Source organism: Trachurus trachurus (assembly GCF_905171665.1).
Source record: "Trachurus trachurus genome assembly, chromosome: 24".
In the NCBI taxonomy this organism is placed as follows: Eukaryota; Metazoa; Chordata; class Actinopteri; order Carangiformes; family Carangidae; genus Trachurus; species Trachurus trachurus.
The window spans coordinates 10,707,506-10,735,213 of record NC_139910.1 but is presented as its reverse complement, the minus strand read 5'-3'; the positions used below and the strand labels follow the sequence as shown (position 1 = coordinate 10,735,213).

General features: G+C 44.3%; 2 protein-coding genes across 3 annotated transcripts in view; one reads left to right on the top strand and one right to left on the bottom strand.

Annotated features, from left to right (window-relative positions):
* The window catches only part of eva1aa (eva-1 homolog A, regulator of programmed cell death a), a gene marked incomplete at its 3' end in the record, with an annotated part of 70,560 nt that extends 50,491 nt beyond the window's left edge, over positions 1–20,069 (bottom strand). For both annotated transcript variants that reach the window (XM_084000601.1, XM_084000600.1), the window contains exon 1: positions 19,840–20,069. In XM_084000601.1, the coding sequence (XP_083856727.1) occupies positions 19,840–19,948 (109 nt within the window). In that variant the 5' untranslated portion in view covers positions 19,949–20,069. The remainder of the gene's footprint in view (positions 1–19,839) is intronic.
* A 1,288-nt stretch (positions 20,070–21,357) lies between these two features.
* mrpl19 (mitochondrial ribosomal protein L19) lies at positions 21,358–26,939 on the top strand. Its single transcript, XM_084000550.1, has 6 exons — positions 21,358–21,464; positions 21,677–21,791; positions 21,886–22,004; positions 22,271–22,405; positions 22,818–22,999; positions 26,373–26,939. Exons 1-6 carry the CDS (start codon positions 21,386–21,388, stop codon positions 26,592–26,594), a joined length of 852 nt encoding a protein of 283 aa, XP_083856676.1. The 5' UTR covers positions 21,358–21,385; the 3' UTR covers positions 26,595–26,939.
* Positions 26,940–27,708: the final 769 nt, after the last annotated feature.

Here is a 27,708-nt window from a genome sequence, read left to right as displayed (position 1 = left end):
TATAAATAACAGAAACAGTCCATACATGCCAGCTGGATGTTCCCTAGAGATTTACAACTGAACTGGTAGCATAATGAGGCATTTTGAGCTCTGTAAAAATGCTAGGAGGCAATATGATGGTCTCCTTATTTCTATATCAAAGAGCAATTTCAGAGTAATGCGAGTCTGGCAGCTCCCCGATTATATAAATGTACATTTCCATGTTTTGTTTGATTATAAAGCAGGTGGAGGTGTTGATTGTGAGTGATTCTGAGTCAAAGTGTCAAACCGCTAAGTGCACGCACATGGCCCATATTCAAAAACAATGCATTAAAACTGTCAGACTGTTGGAATCATTACTGGCTTTTGTTCAGACGTTGCATAGAGCTTTTTTATACGCCTTGCCTGTTATTTAATTTATTAATTGTAAAGCAAATTCTTTTTTAATATGAGTGTTATGTCTATGTGCGGAAATGTACGGAAATGACTGCGGAACTTGCGCAACACATATTTCCGTGCAAACCGACCATAAAGGTTTTTCTTATCTTATCTTATTTGGTTTCTCTGAGTGTTTACATACAGTCTGACCTATATTTATTTGATCACTCAGGAAACCGTCAGATCAGAAGAGAGGCTCAGAGTTTCTGTTGTCATGGAGCTCCTGATAAAAGAGAAAATATAAATCAAAAATAAATCAAAACTTCAAATAAAACACCAGAAAAGTATAAGATATGGTACGTTTAAAGTTCTGAATTGCGGAGGCTGTGTACCGCCTTTCAGGCTCGATTTCTGCGATGCTATTATGCTTGCCAGTACCCATGTTTACTTGCACCAGACAACCAGCTGGTATCAGCGACTATGAATAGAAACATTATATAAACCATTTAATAGAACAAGCACTAAGTGAACTTTCATTTAACCTCAGAGCGCTGCTTGAAATCAAATAAAAGCTCTCATTCTTTTAAAACACTGACATCTCTCAGCTAACTCTGCTTTCCCATTAGGAGTCTTTGAGAGCTGCCAGTCGGCCTGTCAGTCACTCAGGAGAGCCGAGCCCATCACAAAGCCACCATTAACATTCCAGCCTGTGAGAAGGAAAATGCAGATAAAGGAGAGAGCTGATCCCCTGACCACCATCATATAATGTCTTTCTGGACTTATCTGACTCATTTATGAGTTGGCTGCTGCAGAGGGGAAGCAAACACTTCAGAATGAGCTTCTCCTGTTTTAATACATTGCTGGAATTGCAAAATTTCAATACCTAAATTAATCAAACTTATCTCCTTGTCGCCTGTTCTACAAGGTGCATCGTCTGCAATTAAACTAATACTGAGAGTTTTTGTTAAATCACGTAGATCTACTTTTCAACGACTTAAAAACAACTTACAAAACAAGCTCCAGCTTCCCGGCTAAGTGCTCTGCAAACACATTTACACAGAGTCAACACACACTCGCGCTCGCACGCACGCACCCACAGAGTGGACACACTGTGATTCAATTACCTTTATTTGGTTAGTGTTTGTTAGGGAAGAGGAAATCACACAGAAACAGTGTCCTCTAACTCACACACAAGCACACATACACACACACACACAAACACACACACATTGTCCCCTTATCACCATGGCCACAGTTAAAAGGAGGAAGGGAAACAAGAGACATTCCCAGTTTTTCGAAAGGTCAGCCTCTCTTTAAATAGAGATGGTTATTAAACCACCATTGCTCATATTAACAGGTTTACACCTGTGGCTGGGCTGTGAAAACGAAGGACAGGTGTACATGCAATCCTTTAAGTTTATTTAGAGAGGTTATTTGAATGCCTCTTAACAAATGACCAGGAATGTGAAGTAGAAACCATCCAATGCAGCTGCTCTTATGTAACAGCTTACGTTTAACAAAACATACAACCTACAAATATCTATTTATTTCTTTGACATTTCCTTGGTACCAGGTTGTGCGGTTGCATTACAAATCATAACAAATAACTTTAAAATGATAGTAGGTGTTTTGGCTTTGAGTGGTGTAAGATTTATTGTAACAGGAAATAAAATTATGTTGATTTGAGTTTGTATGATTCAGAAACTACACTTACAACATTTCTGTAGCAACTTTAATTGTGTCGGCTTATCAAGTTTCTCCCCCTGCGCAGTAATATCCAGTTCACACACACACACACACACGCATACACACACACACACACACACACACACACACACACACACACACACACACACACACACACACACACACACACACACACACACACACACACACACACACACACACACACACACACACACACACACACACACACACAGGTCTGCTTTGCGTGACACATTCCACACAGGGTGAGAGGGAACTTGGCATTCCCCTGGCAGCAAGACCACACACACACACACACACACACACACGCATACAAAACGTCAACACAAACAACGTGGTAGGAACAAGCCTTGTCGCTGGGCTCTCGGAGCCAGGGTGTGTGGTGGCGTTGGTGTAACAGTATCACATTATTAGGGCTGGCTCTTGGCAGAGCGCCAATGCCATGAGAGACCACGAGTTTAGTGCAGCAGCCCTCCAGTTAACCGGAGCCTTGGGTACGGCGGCGTCACCATGGAAACGGCCGAGGTTATGAACCGGGGTGAAGCGGAGAGGACTGAAGATAGGTGATTTAAAGTTTGCACGGGCCACTTGGCGGAGGAGGAGGTAGAAGAGGAGGAGGAGGAAGAGGAGGAGGAGGAGTTTCTTAAGAGAGAAGGATCCTTGAGCAACGATTTGAACACAACAAACACAGCGATACACCTCCCTCCACCCTCCACAGTGAGACTGTGGGTAAAAGGCAAACAGATTATCTCACACAAACCCTCAGGTGCTTTCACAAGAATCCGTTTCTCCTTTTTTTCGCCATCCCACCCTCCTCCTCCTCCTCCCACTCTCTCTCTCTCTCTTCCTCAGGATCGTCACTATTGTTCCCTCCACTCTACCTGCTGACTGAAGTCTCCTTTCAAGGCCGACAAATCAGGCTGGGTTAAGACACCTGTGTAAACCGCCCCAGCCAATGACAGGTGTCCCTCAGAGGCAGAAGGCCGAACAATGCTGGAGGAACACCCAGGCGTCTCTCCGCCTCCCTGTTTCTTTTCATGTGGGGCCAGACTCCTTCCTTAACTAGCTCTCTGCCCTTTCCCTTGACAAAAGCCCTGCACTATTATGTCTGCCGGTTTGTTTATTCGGCCATTAAAAGACAGGAGGTTTGCGGTCGTGATGCCGTTCGTGTACAAACAGGTCGCTCTTGTCGTGCGCGGGATTGAAAGACCTCTGAGCTCCAGTTTAATCTCTGCACAAGCAGCACAGGGATTTGTCATGAACACAGACACAGGAACCTGCACCTGCCTTATTTTGTATCTATCATTCGACACAGATGGGATTCAGTCATGTGATGCCACTTCACCTGTCAGTGGGCAAGAAGACCGTTCACTTTTCAGCTTCTTATCGAAATGTTAAGCCCTTGTTATTGTTGTCAACTCATTTTTGGTCATGCGGGGACCCAGATGTCGGACCCAGTGATGGAGAAGGTCAGGAGATTAGTGATCAGCCAATGTGTTGTGTCAACATGACACCAAAAGAAGCCTGTTGGATCGAGATTTACTCCCTGAGAATCACTGATTACCGGTAGTCCCAATTTCCCAACCAACATACCAGTGTAAACTTATAATAATATTAATTCATTAGGAGACACTTATATAAGGTGTCCTCCTCCAGCTGCAATCCTACCTACCTCTCCTTTCAGGTCAGACTGGGAGGAAGCTCTATGACTAATTCTCCTCACGGTCCACTAAGCTCAGGTGTTCAGTGTCGGCTAAGAATGAGTGCAGCAGGTATTTCTGACATGAACTGAGGGGCAGGTGGGGAGGAGGAGACGGGACAGTGGAGACTCCTGAGAGGCAGTACAGGTGGAGACTGTCTGTTACTCATGCTCAGAGCTTCCCCCTCCTTGCTTTTGAAAGATGCCGTCTCCTCCTATTGGCCGGGGGAGAGCGAACAATGCACTACAGCATGATGTATTACCAATGTATTATAAGACTGTAGCCTTAATGCTGCTTACTATTCAGCTGCTTACTGCTTTAACTTGTAGTTGGGTGTGGGAGGGGGGGTGTTTGTAGAGCCTCTAGCATTGGGCAAGAATTTACATTATTGCAGCATATTAGAAGATTATAGCTTATCTTAATGCCAACAAAGTGCCTGTTTACATAGTAGTTTTGAGATAATCAACCAGCTGTATAAACGGCAATCTCTTTAATAAAGATAAATCTGCAACAATACCTCAAGATCTATTCTGTTGTAACCAGGAGGTTCTTGAAAGGTACAAAATCAAAAGGCTGTATCGCGTTTCATCTTGGTACATTAGGTATTTAGGCATTTACAGCTTCATGACTTTATTGGTGTTATTTTAAGCAAATTATAGCCATCAAACCATCAAATGTTCAAAGATGAGAGCTGCGGGCCTGCTGCTGGAGAAGGAATTCCCCTTTAAGTGGTGATTAGTGGGAAATGCAGAGGTTTCCCCTCAAAAGACGCAGGCCATGCTCTGGCAACACTCAAGAGAAGGCTGGTGGCCATGAGGAGGGAGGAAGAGGATGGTGAAAAGCAAGAGAAGAGGATGAGTGACAGAGAAGGAAAGTAGTAGATAAAGACATACTGGAATATAAAAGGACACCTGTTAAATAATCAAGTGTTGATTTCAAATCTGAAAAGAAGGTGATAGGTCTTCACGGTCATGAGAAAAAGACGAGCGCTATGGAGAGAGGAAGGGAGATCTTTTGAAAAAGTAAAGCCAATGCTTTCAGGATGTGGTGGCAGAGGTCTAAAGGCCAGAGCGTGGTGGCTTTAGGCGCTGTTGTAATTACTCTTACCCACAAACCACAGAGGCGGCACAAGGGCCTGAAGCACGGCATGGCATACGGATAAAACAACCACCGGTCCTAAATTATATGTGGTCAAAAACTCTGCATTCACCTCTTAAGTCCAGAGCTTCAGCCTAACACATGATGCATGAGCTGAATGGGACAGGTTGATGAGGTGTGCTGACATTAAATGAGACCTCAAACATGTGAGTGAAAAAAAGAGCACAAGTTCACATGGATGCCACAAAGGGCGCGCTGCTGCACAATGGACAATATATCAAAGGAAAGCTACAAGCTACTGCTGCTGTAAACAAGCCAAGTACAATCCTCCCTGCAAAAGCCATTAAGATTTGGGGCTAAAAAAGAACACATTCCTAAAATACACTGCATTCCTCCGCTTACAATACATTAGTCCTGCTGCTATTGTCACGTTTTGGATTAGCCTACTTTCTTGCTAATCGTGCTATAGGGGCCAGAAAAAGAGCAAAGAGATATTTTGCTACAGGCTAAGATGAAGTTGACATTAGTCACAGAAGAATAACTTTTTTAACTAGGAAGTAAATGTGCAGCTCTATTAAAGTTTGTGGTTCATGTCGAGTAGCTAGCCTACCTAAAACCACTTAAGATTTTATTCATGAATCGAAAGAGCAATACAGCAGCTTGGTATTTTGGTACAAAACTTAAATAGGCCTATGTCATGAACCAATGATTTGACAATGTAAAGTGTACTAAAAATACGTTAGAAGACAACTTGTTTTTTTTTAATCAGGGTGTTTTCTTCTTGTTTTGATGGAGGCAGGGCTCAGTATATAGTGGCTTAAGATAATGTTACAGAAATCAGGATTAAAGCGATACTTCACCCAAAATCAATAATTCACCAATTTTCTACCCACCGTCATGCCAAGGAAGGGTTTGGAGAACTTTCAGAGTCATCAAAATGCTTTTGGAGTTCCAGGGCGTGTCCGGCTGGCAACGGATTTTCATATAATGGTGGCGGATAGAGCTCACTTTTGAATCATCCAAAACACACACTATGAAACATCCAAATACCTCCATACTGCTCGTCCGTACTGACCCAAGTGTCCTGAAGCTGCGACATGAAAAAGTTGTTTGGAAAAAATTAATTGGATCTCTGTTTTTAGCCTTGTTGTAGCAGTAGCTCCCAGTGGCTCAGTTGATGTTTGTGCGCATGTGCGAGATTTGCTGCGAGATGTTCTTCCGTGTTTACATCAGATACATCCAATGGTTTACAACGGCAAACGAACATCTCGCAACATGTCGTGGCTGCAGGACACTTGGGTCAGTATGGACGAGCAGTATGGAGGTATTTGGATGTTTGAAATTCAAAAGTGAGCACTATCCGCCACCATTATATGAAAATCCATTGCCAGCCGGACCCCCCCTGGAACTCCAAAGGTGTTTTGATGACTCTGAAAGAAGTGTCCCTTTAACACTAGTTTATGTAGCAATAGCAAATATAGCTTCTGTAGCCTGTAGTTTAAAGTAGCTGTGTCCCAATTCAGCATCTGCATCCTTCAGTGAAACATTTGTAGGCTGATTATGTCCCAAATCGAAGGCTCCTCCAAATGTGGCCAAAAAATATGGCCTTCCTTTGCCTGTTCTAGGAGGACCTCTGAACGATCCAGCCCCTGAATTGTGACACAGCTAATGACAAATAACAAACTTTTCAAACTGGCAAATATTGTCTTTGTGGTCCTTTTTGCTATTGAGTCAGAGACAGCATGGTGCGCTCAAAGTGTCAAACTACTGAATGTAGAAGCTGGGGCAGGTTTGTATGGTCAGTGGTCACGGGCAGCACGTGACGGCTGTTGAACTGAGTGAGGTGCAGACATCCTTGAAAACTTACTGAACATGTTAACAGACACATACTGTACACACAGTTAGGCTACTGAATGGGTGGGGGGTGTCAGCTGAGGGGGCTTACTCACATGAGGTTGGCCCCCTGGATTTAACCCCAGCATTGGTTTTGCTCTTTGACTTAAAAACCGGAATGACCTTAGAAACAGAAGTTTAAATCCCATCTCGGAGTACAGGCCTATCCACCTCAGACCCCAGCGTGTGCTTCGCTTGGCGATCTGTTAATTTAATGTTAATGCACTGATCAAACAGCATCTAATAGGAATGGGAAGTGTAGAAATCAAGGAGAAATCTGAGGAGAGTGGGGAGGAACAACATGATCAGAGGCAGAGTAAATAGAGTGACTAGCACATGGGGACACTGAGACTGAAGCGTGACATTCATTCATGTCTAGATTTGGTTCATTGATGTTCTACAGTTATGTGCTTTGGAAGCCAGAGACAGGAGCCGAGTGTGTGCTGACATGTTTGGTCCTTTTCTTTCTTTCTTTCTTTTTTTTATCACCACATGGGCTTGCCTCACGGTGTGTGTGCACCAATATCCCCAGGTGATGATGGTCTCCTTCATTTCAATGGAAGTGTGTTTCTAACTCACCCTCCACTCCCTCCCTCCTCCTCCTCTTCTTCCTTCTCCCGCAACAGACAGAGACCTGAGCTCGAGCAGCTGAAGTCATTAAAACCGGAGACACAAACACAAACACTCTGCTTGCCCGCTCTTCCCTCCTCCCTGAGATGGCTTATCTTTCTAACACCTACACACACAAACAACACACACACACACATATGCAGGCAGTCATAGACTCTCACACACACACACACACACCTACAATGGCACGCTGAGGCAATGTCAACATATTCAACATGAATAACAAACTTCTACACCCAAACCGCAGCCTCCAGCTTTCCTGAATGAATGTTTTATTTATTTGTTCACACCACAGTGTCAAATAGCACCACTTTTGGAGGCGTTTGAAAGGCTTATGGCCAAAGAGTTTTCAATAGGGTGAAAAGTTAAAAACACATTTCAGGAGAGAAGACACAGGTTGCTGGAATCTGTAACATCTGTAAGGATAGAAGGACGCCATTTTTATAAATGGGTGAGCCTTTAAATCACCTTCAGTGCATCAGAATATAGATTTGCACAACTATAATTTAAGGTTAAAATGATTGATGATGGGAAATTTCTGGCCCAGGAATAAAAGGTGTGCACATCAAATGCTGGAATTTGCATGTTAAAGCTGTATTTGATCACTGATAACACACAGCTTGCTTTCCATCAGCCAAATAAGACAAGACAAAGGGATTAAATAGAAGGAACTGGAGGGATGTCACATGCTCAGTCAGACAAACATCAGGCGGGACGAGGAATTCATGCTCTGGAGGAGAACACGAACAACAACAGCTCCTCTGGCTTGTTCACAGCCGCACGAAACCAAGACTGCAAATCCACACTAAACGGCCCCGGCTTAAAGAAAACCACAAGAGAAGCTTCGGTTGACGAAGGCAAACTCAGTCAGGTTGGGTTTGTTCTTCAGGTTACCGGCGTTAGAGAGCGAGGGGACGTCCACCTGTGGGTCAGTTGTCTAAGCTCATCCTCGGGGGGTGTGTATTATTAAACATCTGCCAGCTCGGAGATGACCTCACGGTTGGACAGTGGCCGCTAAGTCTCCCCCCGTGGGTGGTGGTGGGTGGGGGGGCGTCCCCGAAAACCAAACACTGGTCCCACCCGTGGGCCCTCCCATGACCTCTGTTAGCACGTGCCTCTCCTTACGACCCCTGGGGGTCAAAGGGCACTAGGCTAGAGGACGCTTTTACTCAGAGTCTCTTTGCATTTGTGTTGTGCGTTTCTTATCATTGGCGGGACGGTGGATGGACTGGCGGGGGTGACGGGTCAGAGAGGCTCCGTGAACACCCTCCCACACACACACACACACACACAGGGAGAAAGAGAAAGTGTGTGACAGAAAGAAAGACATGAACGGATGGGGAGAAAGGACCAGAGGAAGAGAGATCTATCATTTTAATGGTCACTTTTACGGCCCTGGGAGAGTTGGGTGGCAGCCAGCCAGACTCCCCCATTACTGACCACAGTCCAGCAGACACCAGACAGATGTATCAGTGTGTGTGTGAGCTTTATTGTCACTAAGTGAACGACAGATGTATCCTCCTTTGGTCACTCTCACCGCAGCGGATTTGGATAGAACTTGGAAGTGATTGTTGGGTGTGGCAGTAGCCTGAGGCTGGGAGACGAGAGGTCATCTAGGGAAGGATTTCCTTTCACACGTTTTCTCTGCTGTTGCGCAGCTCATTTGGTGACAAGTCGAGGACCTGACCGTTTTTTAAATAAATCGTTGCAGAGTGAGACAGAAAAGCCCGTGCACATGGAGGGAGGGAGTTCCTGAAGAATCTGAATCCTCTTCTCCTGGAGAGCGGCCAGTCTTGACGATGCAGAAAATAAAGTTGACATTAACAACAACGCCCAGACACTGAAAATAACTCTAATCACTTAGCAGCTACTTTCATTACACCCTGTCTGCTTCCTGTCAGGCATCACTGTGATCCAGTAACCTCCCACCTGCTCCACCACTTTCCACACTACTCTAATTTTGCCAAAGCACCTCTAAAAAAAAAAAAAAAAACGTTTTCGAAGCAACCACAGCAAGAGAGTGTACCGCTGTGAAGGACAGAGAGGTATTTTCTTAAAAAAGAATAAGGTGGGAGTGGGTGGGCACTGGAGGGCTGGGCTTTTGGGGGAATTAACAAGCTTATCTGGGGGACTGTTGTGTGAAAACAAGCAATAGAACAACTCCTGAGGAGCTGAGGGAGTGAAAAGCCATCTGCAGCATGTCCAATGGGACTTAGCAGCCAGATCCCTTTCCTTTTACAACAAACCCAGACAGAGCTGCAGGAACGACCCGACTAAAAGCGAGAGCTTACCTTTGCTCTGGTCGTCCAGAGTTTCCTGGAGAGGTTTGTTTTTGTTGCTACCAAGTAACCGGGGTCTCGTTCGATCGTGGTGTTCACATTCTCAGCGTACAATGAAATCAGATTTCTACTTTCCCCTGCATGTACATTTACTTAACTATATTGTTCTGACACTGGTGATGCTTATTTGATAGCTACTTAACATTTTTTGCACATCATTTGTTTAGCTCTTATCTCCTCTTTCTGAATCTACAACAACACATTGCTTTATATTGAAAATACTTTGCATTACATATAGCTAAACATGCAAACCCAGGACATAATGACTCTTATAGATGAAAATAAACATCTATAAACTAAGTAAACTCAAGACACAGGCTCTTAAACTGAGCCAATTATTACATTTAATTATCATACTTACTGCCCAGCTATAATATCATTTATTATTATGACCATGCTCTGCTGCCAATGGAAAAAATGCAGTCAAACTTTGCCTGGTGATAATGATTTTTGGCATGTACGGGGAAAAACCAGGGACAATCCCCCCCCCCCCCCCCCCCCCTCTCTCTCTCTCTCTCTCGCTCCCTCCCCCCTTACCTGAGCGAGCCAGAGGGGCCAGTAAGCAACAGATTAGCAGTGCTTTGGGGAGCAGGCTGCTGTAGCGTGCTGTAATGCAGACTGTCAGTCCGTCACAGTTGGGGGGCTACACAATGCCTCCTTGTTCAGACTGGCCCTTCTGCGCCCCACCTCTCTACCTCTCCATCTCCCCCTCTCTCTCTTTCTCTCTCTCTCTCCCTTTTCTTTCTCTTTCCCTCTAGGGGTTTAATCAAGCCATAAAAACTAATGGTGTTCAAAAATGTTCTCCCTCTCTCTTATGAAGAGAAAACAAGGTATAGAAAATGAGGTAAGGACGGAAGAGAGGACTGAAGGATGGAGGAAGGATAAAAAAAAAGGGAAGGCGGACATGTAGACTCCTAAACCGAACATAAATCAGCTCCCAGGAAGAGACAGACAGAAAAAAAAGAGACAGAAGAAGGAGGGAGGAGGGGCATCAAAGCATGGCTGACATTCTCCAAGATGCAAGAGCAGAGAAAGGTGTGTGTTCCTGTATGTGTGTGTGTGTATGAAGGTGTTGCGGCTATTCCATGTGTATGTGTGTTGCAATGTGGGGGTTGATCGAGAGTATAATTCTACAACCGGCCCATAAGTGGGGTGGACATGATGAGATAATTGTCGGTGCACACACCCACCAGTCTCTTTCTCAACACTTGTCTGTGTTTATCTACGGCTCAGTTTCATCCTCAAACTGGATGGTGCCAAACCTCTGTACCTGCAGCAGCAGGTATACAACCTCTTCGAATTTGATTGTGGGCGAGTTTTCTGCTTACAGAGAGAGCACATCATCTTTCTGGAAACTGTTGTAGTGTCTGAGGCGTTTAAGATGACAAATGAGAGTGCATTCCTAATTAATTGCGCAATTGTTGCCTAAACAGAGATAGAGAGCAGCTTGTGAAGTGCAGCTGCATGAGGCAACACCAGGGTGTCACTGAAGAATCCTCTTCACACATTTCACTGTGTTTTCTTTGGGGTTTCTTACACCCCCTCCCATACTAGAGAGGGCAAGTGCAAACACACACCTGCAATGTCTACATATACGTCTTTGCAGATAAACGGTCTGGGAATTAGACCCTCCCCAATAACAGTTATTACTATAGAACCATCCAGCTCAACATCTGATTGGGCTATTTGGGTTTTAGAGACTGACAGAATTTCTGTACAAAATAATGATTATCGTATTAAAGTCTGGCTGGTTGAGCAGTTTTTCTGCTGATTATGAGATTTGATTCAGCCCCTTCTCACAGCTGGTAGTTAGGCCTGTTGGTAATTTGAAATGCTGTCTGGGTTTAATTTAGGAGTTTCGCCCCAAAATCAAGTTTGAGACAGACACTGTTTGAAACAGCGACACCTACTCTCACTGGAATTACAGTTATAACAGTTGTATGGCATTACACCAACACACTGACATGCTATATTACTGAGACACTCAGGCTGCATTCACACCTGTAGTTTGGTTCATTTACCTCAGATCCTTGTCACATTTTTGTGAACAAAAGCCTTTAAAGGGATAGTTCAACATTTTGGCAAATTGGCCCATTGCCACAATCCCTATAGTCATGGCAGTAGGTTTGTTACCTTTATTTGTCAGTGAGAGCTATTTTTAGAACGGCCGCTATTTTTAGAAGAGCTGCTCAGAGCTACGCTTCGGAGGCTAATGGGATTTCTTGATTTCCCTCATTAAACTCATCAAATACACAATCCAATGTGGACAAAAACTGCCCCCGGCGGGAACGCACATCAGCGGTTTTGCATGAATTTACCTCGAAAACAATTCCTCGTTACGTTCCGTTATTATTTCATAGCTTGGTGAATGTGCAGGTAACAACTTGTCCACCAGAGCGTTTTGGAGTTGTTGGATTGTGTATTTGATAAGTTTGATGAGGGAAACCAAGAAATCCCATCTGTAGCGTAGCTCTGAGCAGCTTGCGGCTCTGCTCCGCCGTTCTAAAAATAGCTTGCACCGACAAATAAAGGTAACGAACCTACTCCTAAGACTATAGGGATGATGGCAATGGACGAGTTTGCCAAAATGTTGAACTATCCCATTTAACACTGAAGTACACCGGTAGCTGCCATACTGCATCATTATCACTATATGAACCTACACATATAGGCTACTGTAACTATGACCACTATTATTTGTTAAGCTGTTTTCATGCCTGTTGAGGGTGCGGTACCAAACAAACTCTTGGGCGATTCAGTTTAGAAGTGAAAGAGTTCTGACCCCCATTAGCAGGTGAGTTAGCCAGTTCCCATGACCTTCTTCCTGTGTTTACTTTCCTGTCCCAGCCAGACAATCTGGCCAATAAGCAGAAAATTGTCACATGGTTTGGAGGGATGCATTTTGATTCACTTGCATTTAAAAACAGTCCAAACCAAGGGGAAAGTGAGGTTACAAACTCATTGAGAGACCTGGACTAGACCAAACAAACCTTAGGTGTGCAAACGCCCTTAGACTGCAACATGCTCAGAATAAAAACAAAAAAGTTTCAAATTATAGGAGGCAGTAGTTACGGTGAGGTCACACACACACACACACACACACAAGCAACACACCTCTTTCAGCCAGCCAGCCTCAGACAGGTTGTTTGGTTGACAGCTTTCACACCAGCACCACAGTCCACCAAACCAGACAGGAGTCAAAGCACCCTATTCATGTCTTTCCAGCACAGTACAGACTGAAAGTGACTCGACTCTTGCTTCAGCTAGCAGGTACTTCTTTTTCCACTGCAGACAGCACCCCCCTCATTGCAGCACTGAGCTATTGTGACAAATGGAGGATATTGAGGGGATAACAAACCAACACTGATACTTGGCCGTTAAGAACGTCCCACCTTGCATGACAATGATACTGCAGTAAAGACACTTTGTGACAAATCAGCAGTCTGCAGGGTTTTCATGTGACCCTTTGATATCGTATCAAATCGCTTGGGACCTCCGCAAAAAGCCTAAGTACCAGGTATTATCCGTAATTTTAGCTCTATAGAAACCCATTAAGGTGGGTAGAGTTGAATCTATGGAACCTGTATACCATACAGTGGGAAACAACAGCAGTTCTCTTTAGTGTGATACTGTGACTAGTGTCAGATTTAACAGTAAAACTCCCTTTGCACAGAAATAATGAAATGTGACTGCTCCTGTTCTTTGTGCTAGACTTGTAGTCAAGACCGCCTGAACCGAGACCAAGACGCTACCAAGACCAGGGAGTATCAAGACCAAGACAAGACCAAGACCAAGACAGACCAAAATGTATGTCACAAAATGCATGTGATTGGTACCACTAGGGGGCGCATAAATTATGATATCCAAAAATAAAGCACGCCTGTCTGGATATTGTAGGCTACAAATCCCTTCGAGACCGTTCTGCCAGTCCAAGACATTGCAAGACCGAGAGACCCGCGAGACAAGACCGAGACCAAACACTGTCGAGACCGAGACAAGACCAAGACCACAAAAAAGTGGTCTTGGTCTTGTCTCGGTCTCGGTCTCGATATCTAGACTACAAGTCTAGATATCAGGGGCTTTCTAACAAACTGCCACGGCACTTTACTACAGTAGCCTATTGCCACAGCAGCAGCCAAATCACTTCATATCACGTCTGCTTTGAACACATTCACATTAATCATGTCAACACTTTTTGCATTCGATGCCTCGTCCTTTCATTCGGGGGATTTCCGTCAGTGCATTGTGGTTCTAGTAAAAACACAGGTAAGAACCATGACTTATTTTTAGAACGCCACCCCGACAATTCCCTTTTCAATCACTCACACTGGCGCAGATATGATTTTAAAGCCCGCCTGCTTGTTGCAGTGTGATGTGGGATAATTCAATTTCCTCACACGGTGCTTAAAATTGAGCGTTGGGGAAGAGTTGTTTCCTGTTATAAACACCCATCTGTCATCGCCAACACCACTTTGTTGTTCCCCAACATGATGTCAGACTGCGCTTTATGTCTGTGTTTGTTTACGTGCTTATTGTATCCAGGTGGAGAGACTTACACAGCAGGTCGTGTCTTTCGTCGCTATCATGTTGTGCCAAGCCAGACTTCCACTTTAAATTATACACACACACACATCATATACTGCACCATAAATTCATATCCAGAGGTTAGCAACTGCTGCCTGCATCCAAAGGCTCCTCGGGTTCACATTTCTCCTTGTCTTGTTAGAACCAGGCTTGTAAAGATGGGACTGACACTGCTATATACGACCAGCACCACTCACACACAACTACAAAACTGGATATGGTATGGTTGTTTCAAATGCCAGCAGTAAATTCTCAGCATGCTAAGTGCACACACTGCTGCTAATGTGGAGCACAAACCTCTGTCTCAGTTACCTCTGGGTTTCAAATGACCTTTTATTTGTTGGTTGATGACTGGGTCCATTACAAATCCAGCTCTCATTCGGTCGATTGATTTCACATTCGCCAATTTCTACTTTACTGTGTCTTCTTCATTGGTAAAGAGCAAAGTTCAAAGGTTTTGTGGTGTAGCCCTTGAAAAAATAAAGTTCTTTACAACTAAAATTACATTTCATGAAAGTAAAGGTGAACAGGATTCAAAGGGACTTGGGCTGATAAGCAGAAACACATTCAGACTTGATATTTGATCAAAGCTGAACCATATCCCTCTGCAATCTGTCTCCTCTCAGCGTTTGGGTGGTTTTAACCATGAAATCAAGAAGGGATTTCAGTTTAAACCTAAACTGCGATGTTGTAAGCCTCCTCTTTGACACAACAGCTCTTTATGTTTTGATAACATCAAGCAACGGATCAAAATCCTTGACAGCTCATTCCTTTGCTAACCTCATTCATAGAAACTATTCTTTGAAGAGAAGCACACTCCCTCCCTCTCTATTCACTTCAAGAGAAAAGCAGCCTTATGCCAGGGCCCTCGCTGTCCGCCCAGCCGCCTGCCTCCACTGCACTAGACAAAACAGGCGGGAGGCAGGATTTGTTTAGACAGAGCTCACCTGGCGCTCACGCAGACACAGAAATAGTGATCAGGCAAACCCTGGGGAGGAGCGGAGGCAGCAATGAGGCAAGGGAGCTGAGGTGTGTGTGTGTGTGTGTGTGTGTGTGTGTGTGTGTGTGTGTGTGTGTGTGTGTGTGTGTGTGTGTGTGTGTGTGTGTGTGTGTGAGTGGGGGAAGGGACGGGAGCAAGAGGGGAGAGCATGGGGCTCAGTGCGCTGCCCTTATCCAGGGCCACTCAAAAAATCTGAGCGGATTAAGATTTGAGGGGCCTCGAGTGGCGCTCAGCGATAGGTGGAGGGGTGTGTTTGTGTGTGTGTGTGTGTGTGTGTGTGTGTGTGTGTGTGTATGTGTATGTGTGGGGGTGGGTGGGCAGTCAGAGGTAGCCTAATCCAGGACTTGCACACTGGGTAAGAGCAGAAGAGGATTTGTATGTGTTGGCTGCAGTGTCATGAAGTTTACTGATAGAGGCAATCAGCTGATCTGAGCTCCCCAATCATCACCATCAGCATCAGACGGCTACAGAACTTTGATATTGTTTTTTTTTTATTATGGCTAAAGCTAATGTAAAGTTATGTAAATGTAAAGTTATTTTCATTGTCAATCAATCTGACAAATATTTTCCCATTAAGTGATTGATTGTTTAGTCTGTAGAGATCAGAGCATAGTTAAAGCAGAAGTGAGTGATCCGGTCGTTTTCGCTAATGCTGCGTTCCAGGCAGGCTTTTGAAATCGTAAATTACAGCTTCAAGTCACAATTTACAACTTTGTAGCGTTCCAGGCAACCCACTCGTGTTTTTCCGACCTGTTTTACCGGTGAAAGTCACTATAACGGCCACTCGTAACTTCCGACCGGTGAACTCGTACCAGATCGAACTGGTACCACTTCACGGTCGGAAAAATACGAGTTTCCTTGAACGCACCATAACAGTCCTCGTCGCTACGTCACCACATTCACGGCGTTCCTTGGCTGCACACACAGCCCTGCATGCCGTTCTCTCTCCTCATTGGATAAAAACTGTAGGATACGATAAATGTTTTCTCTTCGGCTCAGAGCAGAGCAGAGGGACTGAGAGACCCGTGTTTCAGACCAAACACTCTATGTAAGTGATTGCTGTCGGAAGATATAACTATTTAAGACTTATATTAACACAAATATATCACTTACTTCTGCTTTAAGAATCAAAACCCAAGTTTATTCTGTTCACTGAAATAAATGGCAGTTGCAGCCTTAATTGAAATAGTTGTGGATGATTTACTGTTTGTCAATATCTGAAAATTTGTTTCAGCTCTACAGTAATTGACTCATCATTTTTTCTTCCCATTAGGTTTTAACACAAACCTAAACCTGGGGTTTGCTTTTCCAAATAATTTGTAATTCCAAAACTACAGTTTCATTGGGAGCATCAGATATTTTGTTTGAGATGAGATGTGCAAACTACAACATAAATGAAACTTATTTAAAAAGTTCAAAACATACTCACATAGCTCTAAACGCTAAACACCAACACTACCAATCAAAATAAATCAATGGTAGTATATTCAAACACACGATCCCTTATTCCAGGCCTAACTGTGCAGCCGTACTGTGATGTTAACCAAACATCTTCTCCTTCATCCTCTTTTGAACTAACTTCAAATTCATGACCTGAAGAAAAGCTGTTGACTTTCTTTCTACCTTTCCCGACTCAACATGTGTGATGAGCTTCGACAGCAGGGAACAAAGAGTGAGATGGATGATAACTCCCCCTAACCACACACTCGCAGTTACTATGGGTTGACCTCAGTTGACCCCTTAGCCCCTCAACAGCCTCACGTCCCATTCACTGGGGTTAAATAGGGTTTTTGCCTGCAGGATTTTATGACATGGAAAGAGAAGGAACGTCTCTTCACTGTAGCCCTATGTGGCAGGGTCATAGAGTTTGCCTGGTGGCAACTGGTTTCAGTGAGTAACTCTCACTCAGATCCAGAGAAAAACTGATTTCTGATGTTGTTTTGAATCGCTTCTTTGTACCTTTGCAACTAATATACGTGGTGACAAATATCTGCCACATATATTTGTGGTGGATATGATGAGCAGCAGAAGTAATAGGCAGTGCTCTTTAACCACTATCAAAGGTAGTCATACCTAAAGGCACTCACAGCAAATCAGCTATACAGTTTTATATAAATTTAATGCTATAGGCAACAACTGAAAATACACATAAATTAATATACTAATCAGATCACCTCTATTTTCGTAATGTTGTGCACTGTATGTGATGTAGAGGGGTCCATATTTGAACAACAAAGTGAAGCAGCATGACGTACATTTGTGGTAATGGATGGTTTGAGGCTGGCTCGGCTAGCTGTCCGATAAAGAGAAGTTATGGTACAAACTGAGTGCTCGTCACACGAGTAAACCGAATACCAGAGAACACCATAAGGATTAATATTCAGCTCTATGAATTTTCAATAAAGAAAAGTGGTAAACCTTGTAAAATAATGACTATTAATTAGCTTCGCTGCTACCTCTGTTAGCCTAGGGGCTCTTAAGTGTTGCTTGGCTCACTCCACACCTCTAATTAGCCGTTCAGGAAGCTGTATAATAGAGGATGATAACAGGGAGAGAGACAGAATTAAATTACCCTCCAACATAGTTTGTTTCCATTTCAGCAGTGAGTTGAAAGCCGCTGACGAAACATGAAACTGCCATTACTCCTGGTCGTCGACAAATGATCCCAATGCAAGAAACACAGATTGAGACAGCTGATCTAAAAATAAAAGAAAAGGCCCATGATAAAGTCCAATCAACTTTTATGACCAATGGAGGTCAAACAGTTGGCTCCACAGGTTTAATCCGCCTCAGTGATCTGGGTCCATGGATGAGACCAGCGTGTCCACTGTCATCATCAATTGAACTGACAGAGGCCTGACTGACAGATGTTAGATCTGAATCTACCACTTCTGTCACCCTGAAGCCCGGCAGCACCTGTCAATCAAGGAGCTCCCCTTGGTCTCTGAGGAGACTCCAGCTGGTCAAGAATGTGAAGACTGAAGGATTTCTTTGTCCCTGAGGTATTCTGAGGAAGTCCCCTTTCTCATTTCATTCACACGGATGCTTGGTCAGCATTGCGCTGCCTGGCATCTCTGATGAAGCAACAAAATTGCATCTGGGGATTTGACGTCAGTGTAACAGGCCTGATAACCGGCCTAAAGGAAACACCCAACAGGACAAAGAAATACTGCACCAGAGCTGAAACTTCTACAAATTAACTTCTCCCTATGACATAATATTTGCATAATCATGTCTAAGCCGGGGTATTGGTGACGGTGCTCCAAGCAGCGGAAATCTGGACTCAGATGGTTTTATGGTTTTCCCTTTCTTGCTTAATTAACCACCATTTGAGCTCCTTGGTTGTGTCATTTATGGCAACAAACCACTCACAGGAGTAATGGCAATTACAGAAATGAAACCTTGTTAACAGCCTCCACTACAAGTAATCTTAAGCAGCTCATTAGGAAGCAACATGGACTCATGCACAGGGAGTCCTGCAACAGGCGAGCAATGTTAACATATACATCTGCTCTTTAGCACCTTTTTCCCCACAGTGTTTTAGGCTGCTCGTTTCCAACCATTAGACCCATTAGGGGCCAATTAACACCGACACAAAGCTCCCTTCCTGTTTTATGGCACTGTAAACAAAACCTGCAGGCTTGCCTTGGGCTCAGCGCGGCTCAGCAGCCTATAATGCGACGCAGAATAACTCATTAGTTTACTAATATGCAAGGCCTTCCTCGGAAGACATGAAAGCCTACACAGATTCCGTCACACCAGATTGCATATAAACCTCGAGTAATTGGCAGGAGCCAGCCTTGTATTGACTTTGACGTTTCCAACTGATTGTGTAGGTATATGAAACGCAGAAAATCATAAAAGTCGGCTTTGGGCTTTCTTCTCCGAGCTGTAAATCTGTAGTAAAGGACAGCACTTGATCCAGACAATAGTTCCCATCGAGTAACACATTAACCACATTATCCCATTTATCTCAATTGCATCAATGGGATATGTGTTGCAGAGCTATGCCGGAGTGATAAACCAGCACTTAATCCCAATAGCGGGATGGCTTTACAAAAAAAAGAGGGAACCTATCGTTTGAAGTGGCCTATGTGGGTCACTCTCCGCAAACTGTGTCAGAATTGGCCCCAAAAGATAAAGCGCAATGCGGGTGTTTTCCGCATGTTTAAGTTGTGTTCCTGTCGGTTTATGAAGCAAACATTTAGAGAGCATGCTGCAGCACGCCAGAGGCACGGGTCGTCCTGAGAGGACAAGTAGAAATCACTGCTCAGAGTTGTTTTTAGGGAAGAGGGGAGGGGGGGAGAGAGTCGCTGATCAACAGTTTAGAAACATGCGTAATGACTTAACCTGTGTTTCCACCTCCTATAGGCTGCAAATAGACGCAAATACTCCTCAATGGAATAAAGCACATGCGCGGAATGAAACAAGTGCAGGACATGCTGCTGATCGCCGCTTGTTATAGTCTGGAAAATAAGTTTGTGGACAAAAAAAAAAAACGATTATTCCCAACCTGAAAAATCTGAGGAGCCCTTGGTGAAGTCGCAGAGGACGATCAGGCACGTTATTCCCAATAGGAGCGCATTACTGACGGCTGAGAGAGTCCCATCTGAGAAGAACATCCTTGACGCCTCAGAAGTTTTGAGTCTCTCCGTAGCATTAGAAAGTCCAGTAACAACAGCAACAGCAGCGGCATTGAGTTTGGTTGAGTTTCAGGTTCTGTGTCGCAGGCAGGAGATGAGCGGTCCCATCATGTCTCTGTAGTCTTCCCTCATCCTCCCACCACACTGCTGTGACACTGGGCTCGAGGTTCCTCTGGGCTGGAGCAGTGCAAAGCTCTCTCTCTCTCTCTTTCTCCCCCTCCCTCCCTGCCTCTCTCTCCCTCCCTCTCTCTCTCGGTGCATTTCTAACTGCGTGCTGTGTTGGGTGGTGCAGTGGAGGAGGCAGCCCACCTGGAGGACCAACGCTCCCTTGCACGGTTTCAAAAACCTAGTGGCGCTTTTCCCTGTCACATACAGGCTGAGGCAAAAAAAAAAAAAAAAAAAAAAAAAAAATCTTTATGTATTTCTGTGTTTGACCTGTAGGAAATGATTTACAACACGGAACTTTTTTTTCTTGTTTCGCCTCAAAGAATCTCAGTGTTGGAATCAATAGACAATAATCAATAAATGTGTATACTGTTTTATAGGCTAATCATACTTGAGTATTTTGACATTACTATTTCAGAGGCAAACATTTAATTAAAATCATCTAATGAAATTATGCGTTGTCATTGATTACACAACTGAAAACGTAGTGTCAGGGGCCAATCTTTAATACACATTTTCTGCCAGCACTTTTGTATTTATAGGCTAAATAAACTGGTAAATGCAGGCTGTTTACTAACGGAATAATGGAGTTTTATTACTATCTTTAAATAAGAAAAGTTTGATTTTGATGACTGAATTAATCTCTATTTATTTTTCGAAAAAATTCCACTCTGCATTGCGGATAACATAGAGGCTCCATTATGAACGCAAGACGTGTAAATATAGCCTATAATATAGGCCTCAGTAGGCCTACAGTAAATAAGGTAGGGAGGTGTTTATGGACAAATATGGGAACACAGACTCTCTTTGCTATTGACAAAATAAAACAACTGCTTAAGTTGCCATTTTCAACAGTAATAACATCATCATCATCTCAGCAGTGGCTCTCTGCTCCCCTTTTTGCATATTAGGCCTAATTAAATCAACATCATGGTGAAGGCAATTACAGGCCATAGTGGACAGGTTTTTCCTAGGGCAGTCATTTTTGCATCTTAAAACGATTAAATTACTTTTCCATTAATTCAATTTGCTTTAATTACATTTTTCTATTTGGTTTCATGTTGGTTGCTGCTGCCCACAGGTGTCTACCAACTGGACATAGGCCAAAACCAAAACTAAAACAGTGGAACAGCTGCGCCATCGTGTGCACAACTCGTGAAACTGCAGATTCGGACAAATCGCGTTTCGGACAACGTTTGCCCTGCACGGCTTCCGTACAGCTTCACATGCTGCTACAACAGAAGGTCAGACATGGCAGCCTGCGTCAAGGGGCTCGACAAGTTTATCCTTTCCTTGAGGGTTTTACGAAACCTCCAGCTCCAAAATGAACGTAAGTAAACAGGATAAACTCCTCTCTCTCTCTCTCCATTACACGCCACAGGCCGCTGGCAGGTTGTGGAAACGTGTAGACGATGTCATGGACATATGAGCTAAGAAGCTAACGGTGGCTATCGTTTCTGAGCTCAGTAGTGAAATGTTTTACCTTACCTGTGCAAATGTGAGCGATGCACGTCTATTTAAACGTATCTTGTTGCTTTACAGGGTTTTTGTCCACCTCCTTGTGTCGTCCTGCATCCGGGGGGGAGCCACCCAAATTCACTCCTCCACCTAAACCTGTCATCGTGGATAAAACACAAACTCAGGCCTCTCTGCGAAAGTATGTCATAGCATAGTCTCTGACTGACGCTCGTACCTTGTTTGCATCGTGGCGGGGCTTTTAATGTGTTGTCCTGGTCGTCTCTGCCCCGCAGGTTTCTGAGCCCAGAGTTTATCCCTCCGCGACAAAGAACAGACCCTTTCAAGTTTTCCATTGAGCGGAAGGACATGATCCGCAGGAGGAAAGTGCTCAACATCCCCGAGTTCTACGTAGGTAAGAAACTGAAGTACAGGTGAAGGACATTGATTGAAGATAACCCGAACAGATTGAATACTTTCATCTGGAGAACATCATTCGTACTTTAACCCACTTTGTAAACAAAGGCCAACAACAAACTGAGAAGAGGCCACATTAGGATAGCCGTTGCCACTTGTTATGCTACTAACTTATGTTTAAGAACATAGAAAAAATGTGTTTTTACAAATGTTGTATTATTATTTGTATAATTTCAAATGTGCAATTTATTTATTGTCTCAAAGGGAGCATCCTGGGGGTGACCATGGCTGATCCTAATGCAAGTGGGAAAACAAACCGCTTCGTTGGGATCTGTATCCAGAGAGGTGGAAAAGGATTGGGAGCCACATTTATACTAAGGAACATCATTGAGTACCAAGGTGAGCTGTATTTAATGTCTGTAAGAACTAGTTGAACAAATGCTTTCTGAAACACAGACTCTTGCATCATGTCTCCATGGCTTGAGTCAGACAAAAAGGAATATTTGGTTTCAAACAATCAAAATTTCCTTGTTCTATAAATTACTGTTCATTAGGTTTGTCTGTTCCTCTGCTGACATACTTGTGTCTGATTTTAGCTACTTTTTTCTAAGACATAATAATATAAGACATTTCCCTTACTATTTAATGCAAGTGCAAAACAGATGTTATTTAGATGCACATGGGGCTTGTAGATATGAGTTCTCCATGCACTAAAGAAAATCAAGAAACATCTTTGCAGCACTAATACAACATTTATTTCTATACATGTTGTGATACATGTTTTAATTGCATATGTCTTTGTGTGCCCCAGGTGTGGAAATTTGCTATGAGATGTACAGCCCTCGTATCCAGAGCATTGAGGTGTTGAAGCTGGAAAAAAGGCTGGATGACAACCTGATGTATCTGAGAGATGCTCTGCCTGAGTACAGCACCGTGGACCCGGAAATGAAGCCTGTTCCCTTCTCTGTTACTGGAGAGGTGCCCGTCAACGAGGTACGACAGCTTCAACACCAATCCGGATTATGTATTTTTAAAAGGAAAGAGCTGAGTCACTGTTAATGCTAACTAATATTACAAAAGTTTTATTTTTAATATTTATAGGTGACAGTAGATACAAACAAAAGACAAACAGAACAAACCACACAGCGACAATAACAACAACAAAACATTGACATACTTCACAACAATATCACATAGAGGGGGGGATGTACAGTGCATGCTACTGATTTCAAAACAAAATTAAAGCCGCAAGCGGCGATGGCGGCCCTCGCTGCCCATGCCACCGCGGGGCCTGAGGCACGCTGTGGCGCGGAGCAGAAATGGAGAAAAAACCTGGAAGGAGGCCAAAAATGCAATGTTTCGTTCATCCACCAGGGGGCAGTCACCGCATGTGGTCTGGTGCGTTCAGGGGCCGCCCCTCATCACTCGTGTGAAGTTTGGAGTGAATCGGACAAAGCATGAGGGAGTTATGAGCAGTTAAAGGTTCGTCCTCCAGGGGGCAGTAATGGGATGCGTGCAGGTTTGTTCAGGGTCAGTCCCTCATCACACATGTGAAGTTTCGTGGAAATCGGACAAAGCATGAGGGAGTTATGAGCAGTTAAAGGTTCGTCCACTAGGGGGCAGTAATGGGTTGCATGCAGGTGTGTTCAGGGTCAGCCCCTCATCACACATGTGAAGTTTCGTGGAAATCGGACAATGTTGATGCAAAAAATGGCACTTCCGGTTTCCACTAGGGGTGCCACATGAGCGACACCCCTATCAGATGGAAGAGGTCTCCACCCTGGACCTGTGTATAAATTTTCATGATGATACGAGTTCATTAAAGCCATCAAAAAGCCAAACGTATTTTCATGGCGAGGAATTGATGGTAGCCACGCCCCCACAGGGACGCCATTACTCGTAGCTTCACAGTCTTCATAATGTAGCTTCACCAACTGGTTCTGCATGTTTTAGAAGTGGAATGAAGTTGATGGGGTCAACTATGTATTTTTAATGACTTTTAGTTCACTTCCTGTTACCACCGGGGGGCGCTATGAGCGACGTAGGCAAATAATATGTCGGATCGTTCAGGGTCTCGCCATAGATTTTTGCACCAAGTTTGAAGCGTCTACGATCAAGTATGTGGGCATGAGAGCCAATGGTATTTACATGGCGAGCACCGAAACAGTCGCCAAACTTCGGGGCGCGCCAGAGGCCAACCCCTTTGAGCTACAGACCTGCGGAGCACAAGATAAGCTCAGCTAGGTCTGACGATGTTGTCTATCAAATTTGGAGCGTGTCGAGCGAATCGTTTTGGACGAGTTAATTAGGCGCCAAAAACGACCAATTCAAAATGGCCGACTTCCTGTTGACATTTCACCATGACATTAAGAGGCTTTTTTGTATATCTGGGTATGGTACATATGTGTACCGAATTTCGTCCGTCTACGCCAAAGTGACCCGAATTCCCTATGGGCTTTTTTTAACTTTGTAGGGGGCGCTATTTCGCCATTTCGCGTCGGACATGCGCGAGCAGCACAAAATATCGAATTTCGGAAGAAGCCGGACGTCCGGCAAAAAGTTCACGCATTTTCGAGTTGGGGAAAGGGGCCAAATTGGGGTTTGAAGGCGGAGAAGAATAATAATAATTAAAGCCGCAAGCGGCGATGGCGGCCCTCGCTGCCCATGCCACCGCGGGGCCTGAGGCACGCTGTGGCGCGGAGCAGAAATGGAGAAAAAACCCGGAAGGAGGCCAAAAATGCAATGTTTCGTTCATCCACCAGGGGGCAGTCACCGCATGTGGTCTGGTGCGTTCAGGGGCCGCCCCTCATCACTTGTGTGAAGTTTGGAGTGAATCGGACAAAGCATGAGGGAGTTATGAGCAGTTAAAGGTTCGTCCACCAGGGGGCAGTAATGGGATGCGTGCAGGTGTGTTCAGGGTCAGTCCCTCATCACACATGTGAAGTTTCGTGGAAATCGGACAAAGCATGAGGGAGTTATGAGCAGTTAAAGGTCCGTCCACTAGGGGGCAGTAATGGGATGCATGCAGGTGTGTTCAGGGTCAGCCCCTCATCACACATGTGAAGTTTCGTGGAAATCGGACAATGTTGATGCAAAAAATGGCACTTCCGGTTTCCACTAGGGGGCCACATGAGCGACACCCCTATCAGATGGAAGAGGTCTCCACCCTGGACCTGTGTATCAATTTTCATGATGATACGAGTTCATTAAAGCCATCAAAAAGCCAAACGTATTTTCATGGCGAGGAATTGATGGTAGCCACGCCCCCACAGGGACGCCATTACTCGTAGCTTCACAGTCTTCATAATGTAGCTTCACCAACTGGTTCTGCATGTTTTAGAAGTGGAATGAAGTTGATGGGGTCAACTATGTATTTTTAATGAATTTTAGTTCACTTCCTGTTACCACCGGGGGGCGCTATGAGCGACGTAGGCAAATAATATGTCGGATCGTTCAGGGTCTCGCCATAGATTTTTGCACCAAGTTTGAAGCGTCTACGATCAAGTATGTGGGCATGAGAGCCAATCGTATTTACATGGCGAGCACCGAAACAGTCGCCAAACTTCGGGGCACGCCAGAGGCCAACCCCTTTGAGCTACAGACCTGCGGAGCACAAGATAAGCTCAGCTAGGTCTGACGATGTTGTCTATCAAATTTGGAGCGTGTCGAGCGAATCGTTTTGGACGAGTTAATTTGGCGCCAAAAACGACCAATTCAAAATGGCCGACTTCCTGTTGACATTTCACCATGACATTAAGAGGCTTTTTTGTATATCTGGGTATGGTACATATGTGTACCGAATTTCGTCCGTCTACGCCAAAGTGACCCGAATTCCCTATGGGCTTTTTTGAACTTTGTAGGGGGCGCTATTTCGCCATTTCGCGTCGGACATGCGCGAGCAGCACAAAATATCGAATGTCGGATCCGGACGGACGTCCGGCAAAAAGTTCACGCATTTTCGAGTTGGGGAAAGGGGCGAAATTGGGGCATGTTGTCGCGGAAGAATAATAATAAACAGCGCGATTACAATAGCCCCTCGGGCGAGTGCTACTCGCCGCTCGGGCCTAATAATAATAAACAGCGCGATTTCAATAGTCCCTCCGGCGAGTGCTACTCGCCGCTCGGGCCTAACAAGACTTAAAAAAAGAAAGACTTTTAAAGTTATTCAAAGCAGCATTATGACAATAGGCACCTCTGCACCTGTTTCCAAATCTCCCTGGTCCTGAACCCAGTGTCATTCAGCACGTACAAAAGTTTGAGTTTTGAATGCAAGGCTTGATGTACACTTCTTCGGTTAAGGATTAAATGTATATTTATGTGACTGAAACATGTTGAGAATAATTGGGCATCTCTGTTCATTTCTCAGACCAAAGTAAAGATGCGCCCCAAACCGTGGTCAAAACGCTGGGAACGACCCAAGTACAACGTCAAGGGCATCCGTTTCGAGCTGAGCCTAAGCCCGAGGAGGATGGAGATCGCTCAGAAGTGGGCGATGCCCTGGTTGGAGTACGACATGCTGAAGGAGTACGACACGTCCAAGCTGGAGCAGCAGATCTTCGGCGAGGTCGAGCGGGAGATGAGAAAGTGAGAAACAGCCTCTGAAAAATCACATGCAACGTTTCTTCAGTGGAACCATCACGGCAAGAACAAAAGAAGACTGGAATATTAGATTTTCACGGACAAGGAGCGCTCTGCTGGAAGTTCATCCAGATGTTAACCACAGCCACACGAGTGTATATAAGGAGAGGCCAGTATGGAAACTGGTGTATTCTGAGGAGTCGCGCCTTGAACTTCTTGTCTTATCCGTCAGTCTGCTGTACAGAGTGAGTGCTTCCATTAGTCATCAGCCTTAGATGTGATGTTCGCCATTTTGCAGATATTAAGTTTCTATAATAAAATATATTAAATTAAATCTCCGAACTGTGGAATCGCATCATGTTGTTCTCTTGTGCTTCTCTGGACTTGCTTTTTGGCTACAGTCTTACCACTAGGTGGCACTATTCCTCTATATGTGGACCATCCATCAGCAGTTGCATAACATCCTTTGTTGTGTTGTGTGTTTCAGTGTTATGAGGGAAATTCCTGCCATGCTGAATAAACAGAGAGACGTATTATTTCAGCAAGACAAATGATAGGAGGCCTGTTATCAACAAGCAGGTTAACTGATTTTTAAGGTTTAAACTTTGTTTTTGTTTTTTTCACCCATTAGCACATGTTCTAGATTTGAGATGCTTCTGGATTCAAGTTAGTAAAGATTTCCAAATAAATCAGCAAACCTGCTTTCTTGGAACAGACTTGATTGCACCGTTCTTTACAGAAACAAACAAAAAATAAGGACCAAGGACACCCGGTAAAGTTTTACTGTTGTGGATGGAAAATTGTGGTGTTGAGATGGTATGTTAGAGCGTCAGTTGGGTAGTATAAAAACACTTGGACTCCTTATGTTATGTCTGCTCTCTGTGAATGTGTGTGTGTGTGTGTATAAACACGCCGAATGAGCCCCTGCACTCTAATTTCTCCATATTACAGGATGAGACGTGGAGAAAATGGTCTCTAATACAGGGGTAGCAGATGTTTACTGAGCTCATTACGGACCACACAGAGTCCCAGCGTGGAGATACGCTGGAATAAAAAAAAGCACGATTATCGCTGTTACTTTAAGGCCATGAAGTGGAAGAAAGCTCTAAACACCAATACGCAGC

Bases quoted from the DNA above. Each gene is read 5' to 3' on its own strand.
- mrpl19 (XM_084000550.1), top strand. From the start codon at position 21,386: ATGGCAGCCTGCGTCAAGGGGCTCGACAAGTTTATCCTTTCCTTGAGG. The intron at 21,465-21,676 runs GTAAGTAAACAG...GTTGCTTTACAG, and splicing joins CCTCCAGCTCCAAAATGAAC to GGTTTTTGTCCACCTCCTTG. The intron at 22,005-22,270 runs GTAAGAAACTGA...ATTGTCTCAAAG, and splicing joins CATCCCCGAGTTCTACGTAG to GGAGCATCCTGGGGGTGACC.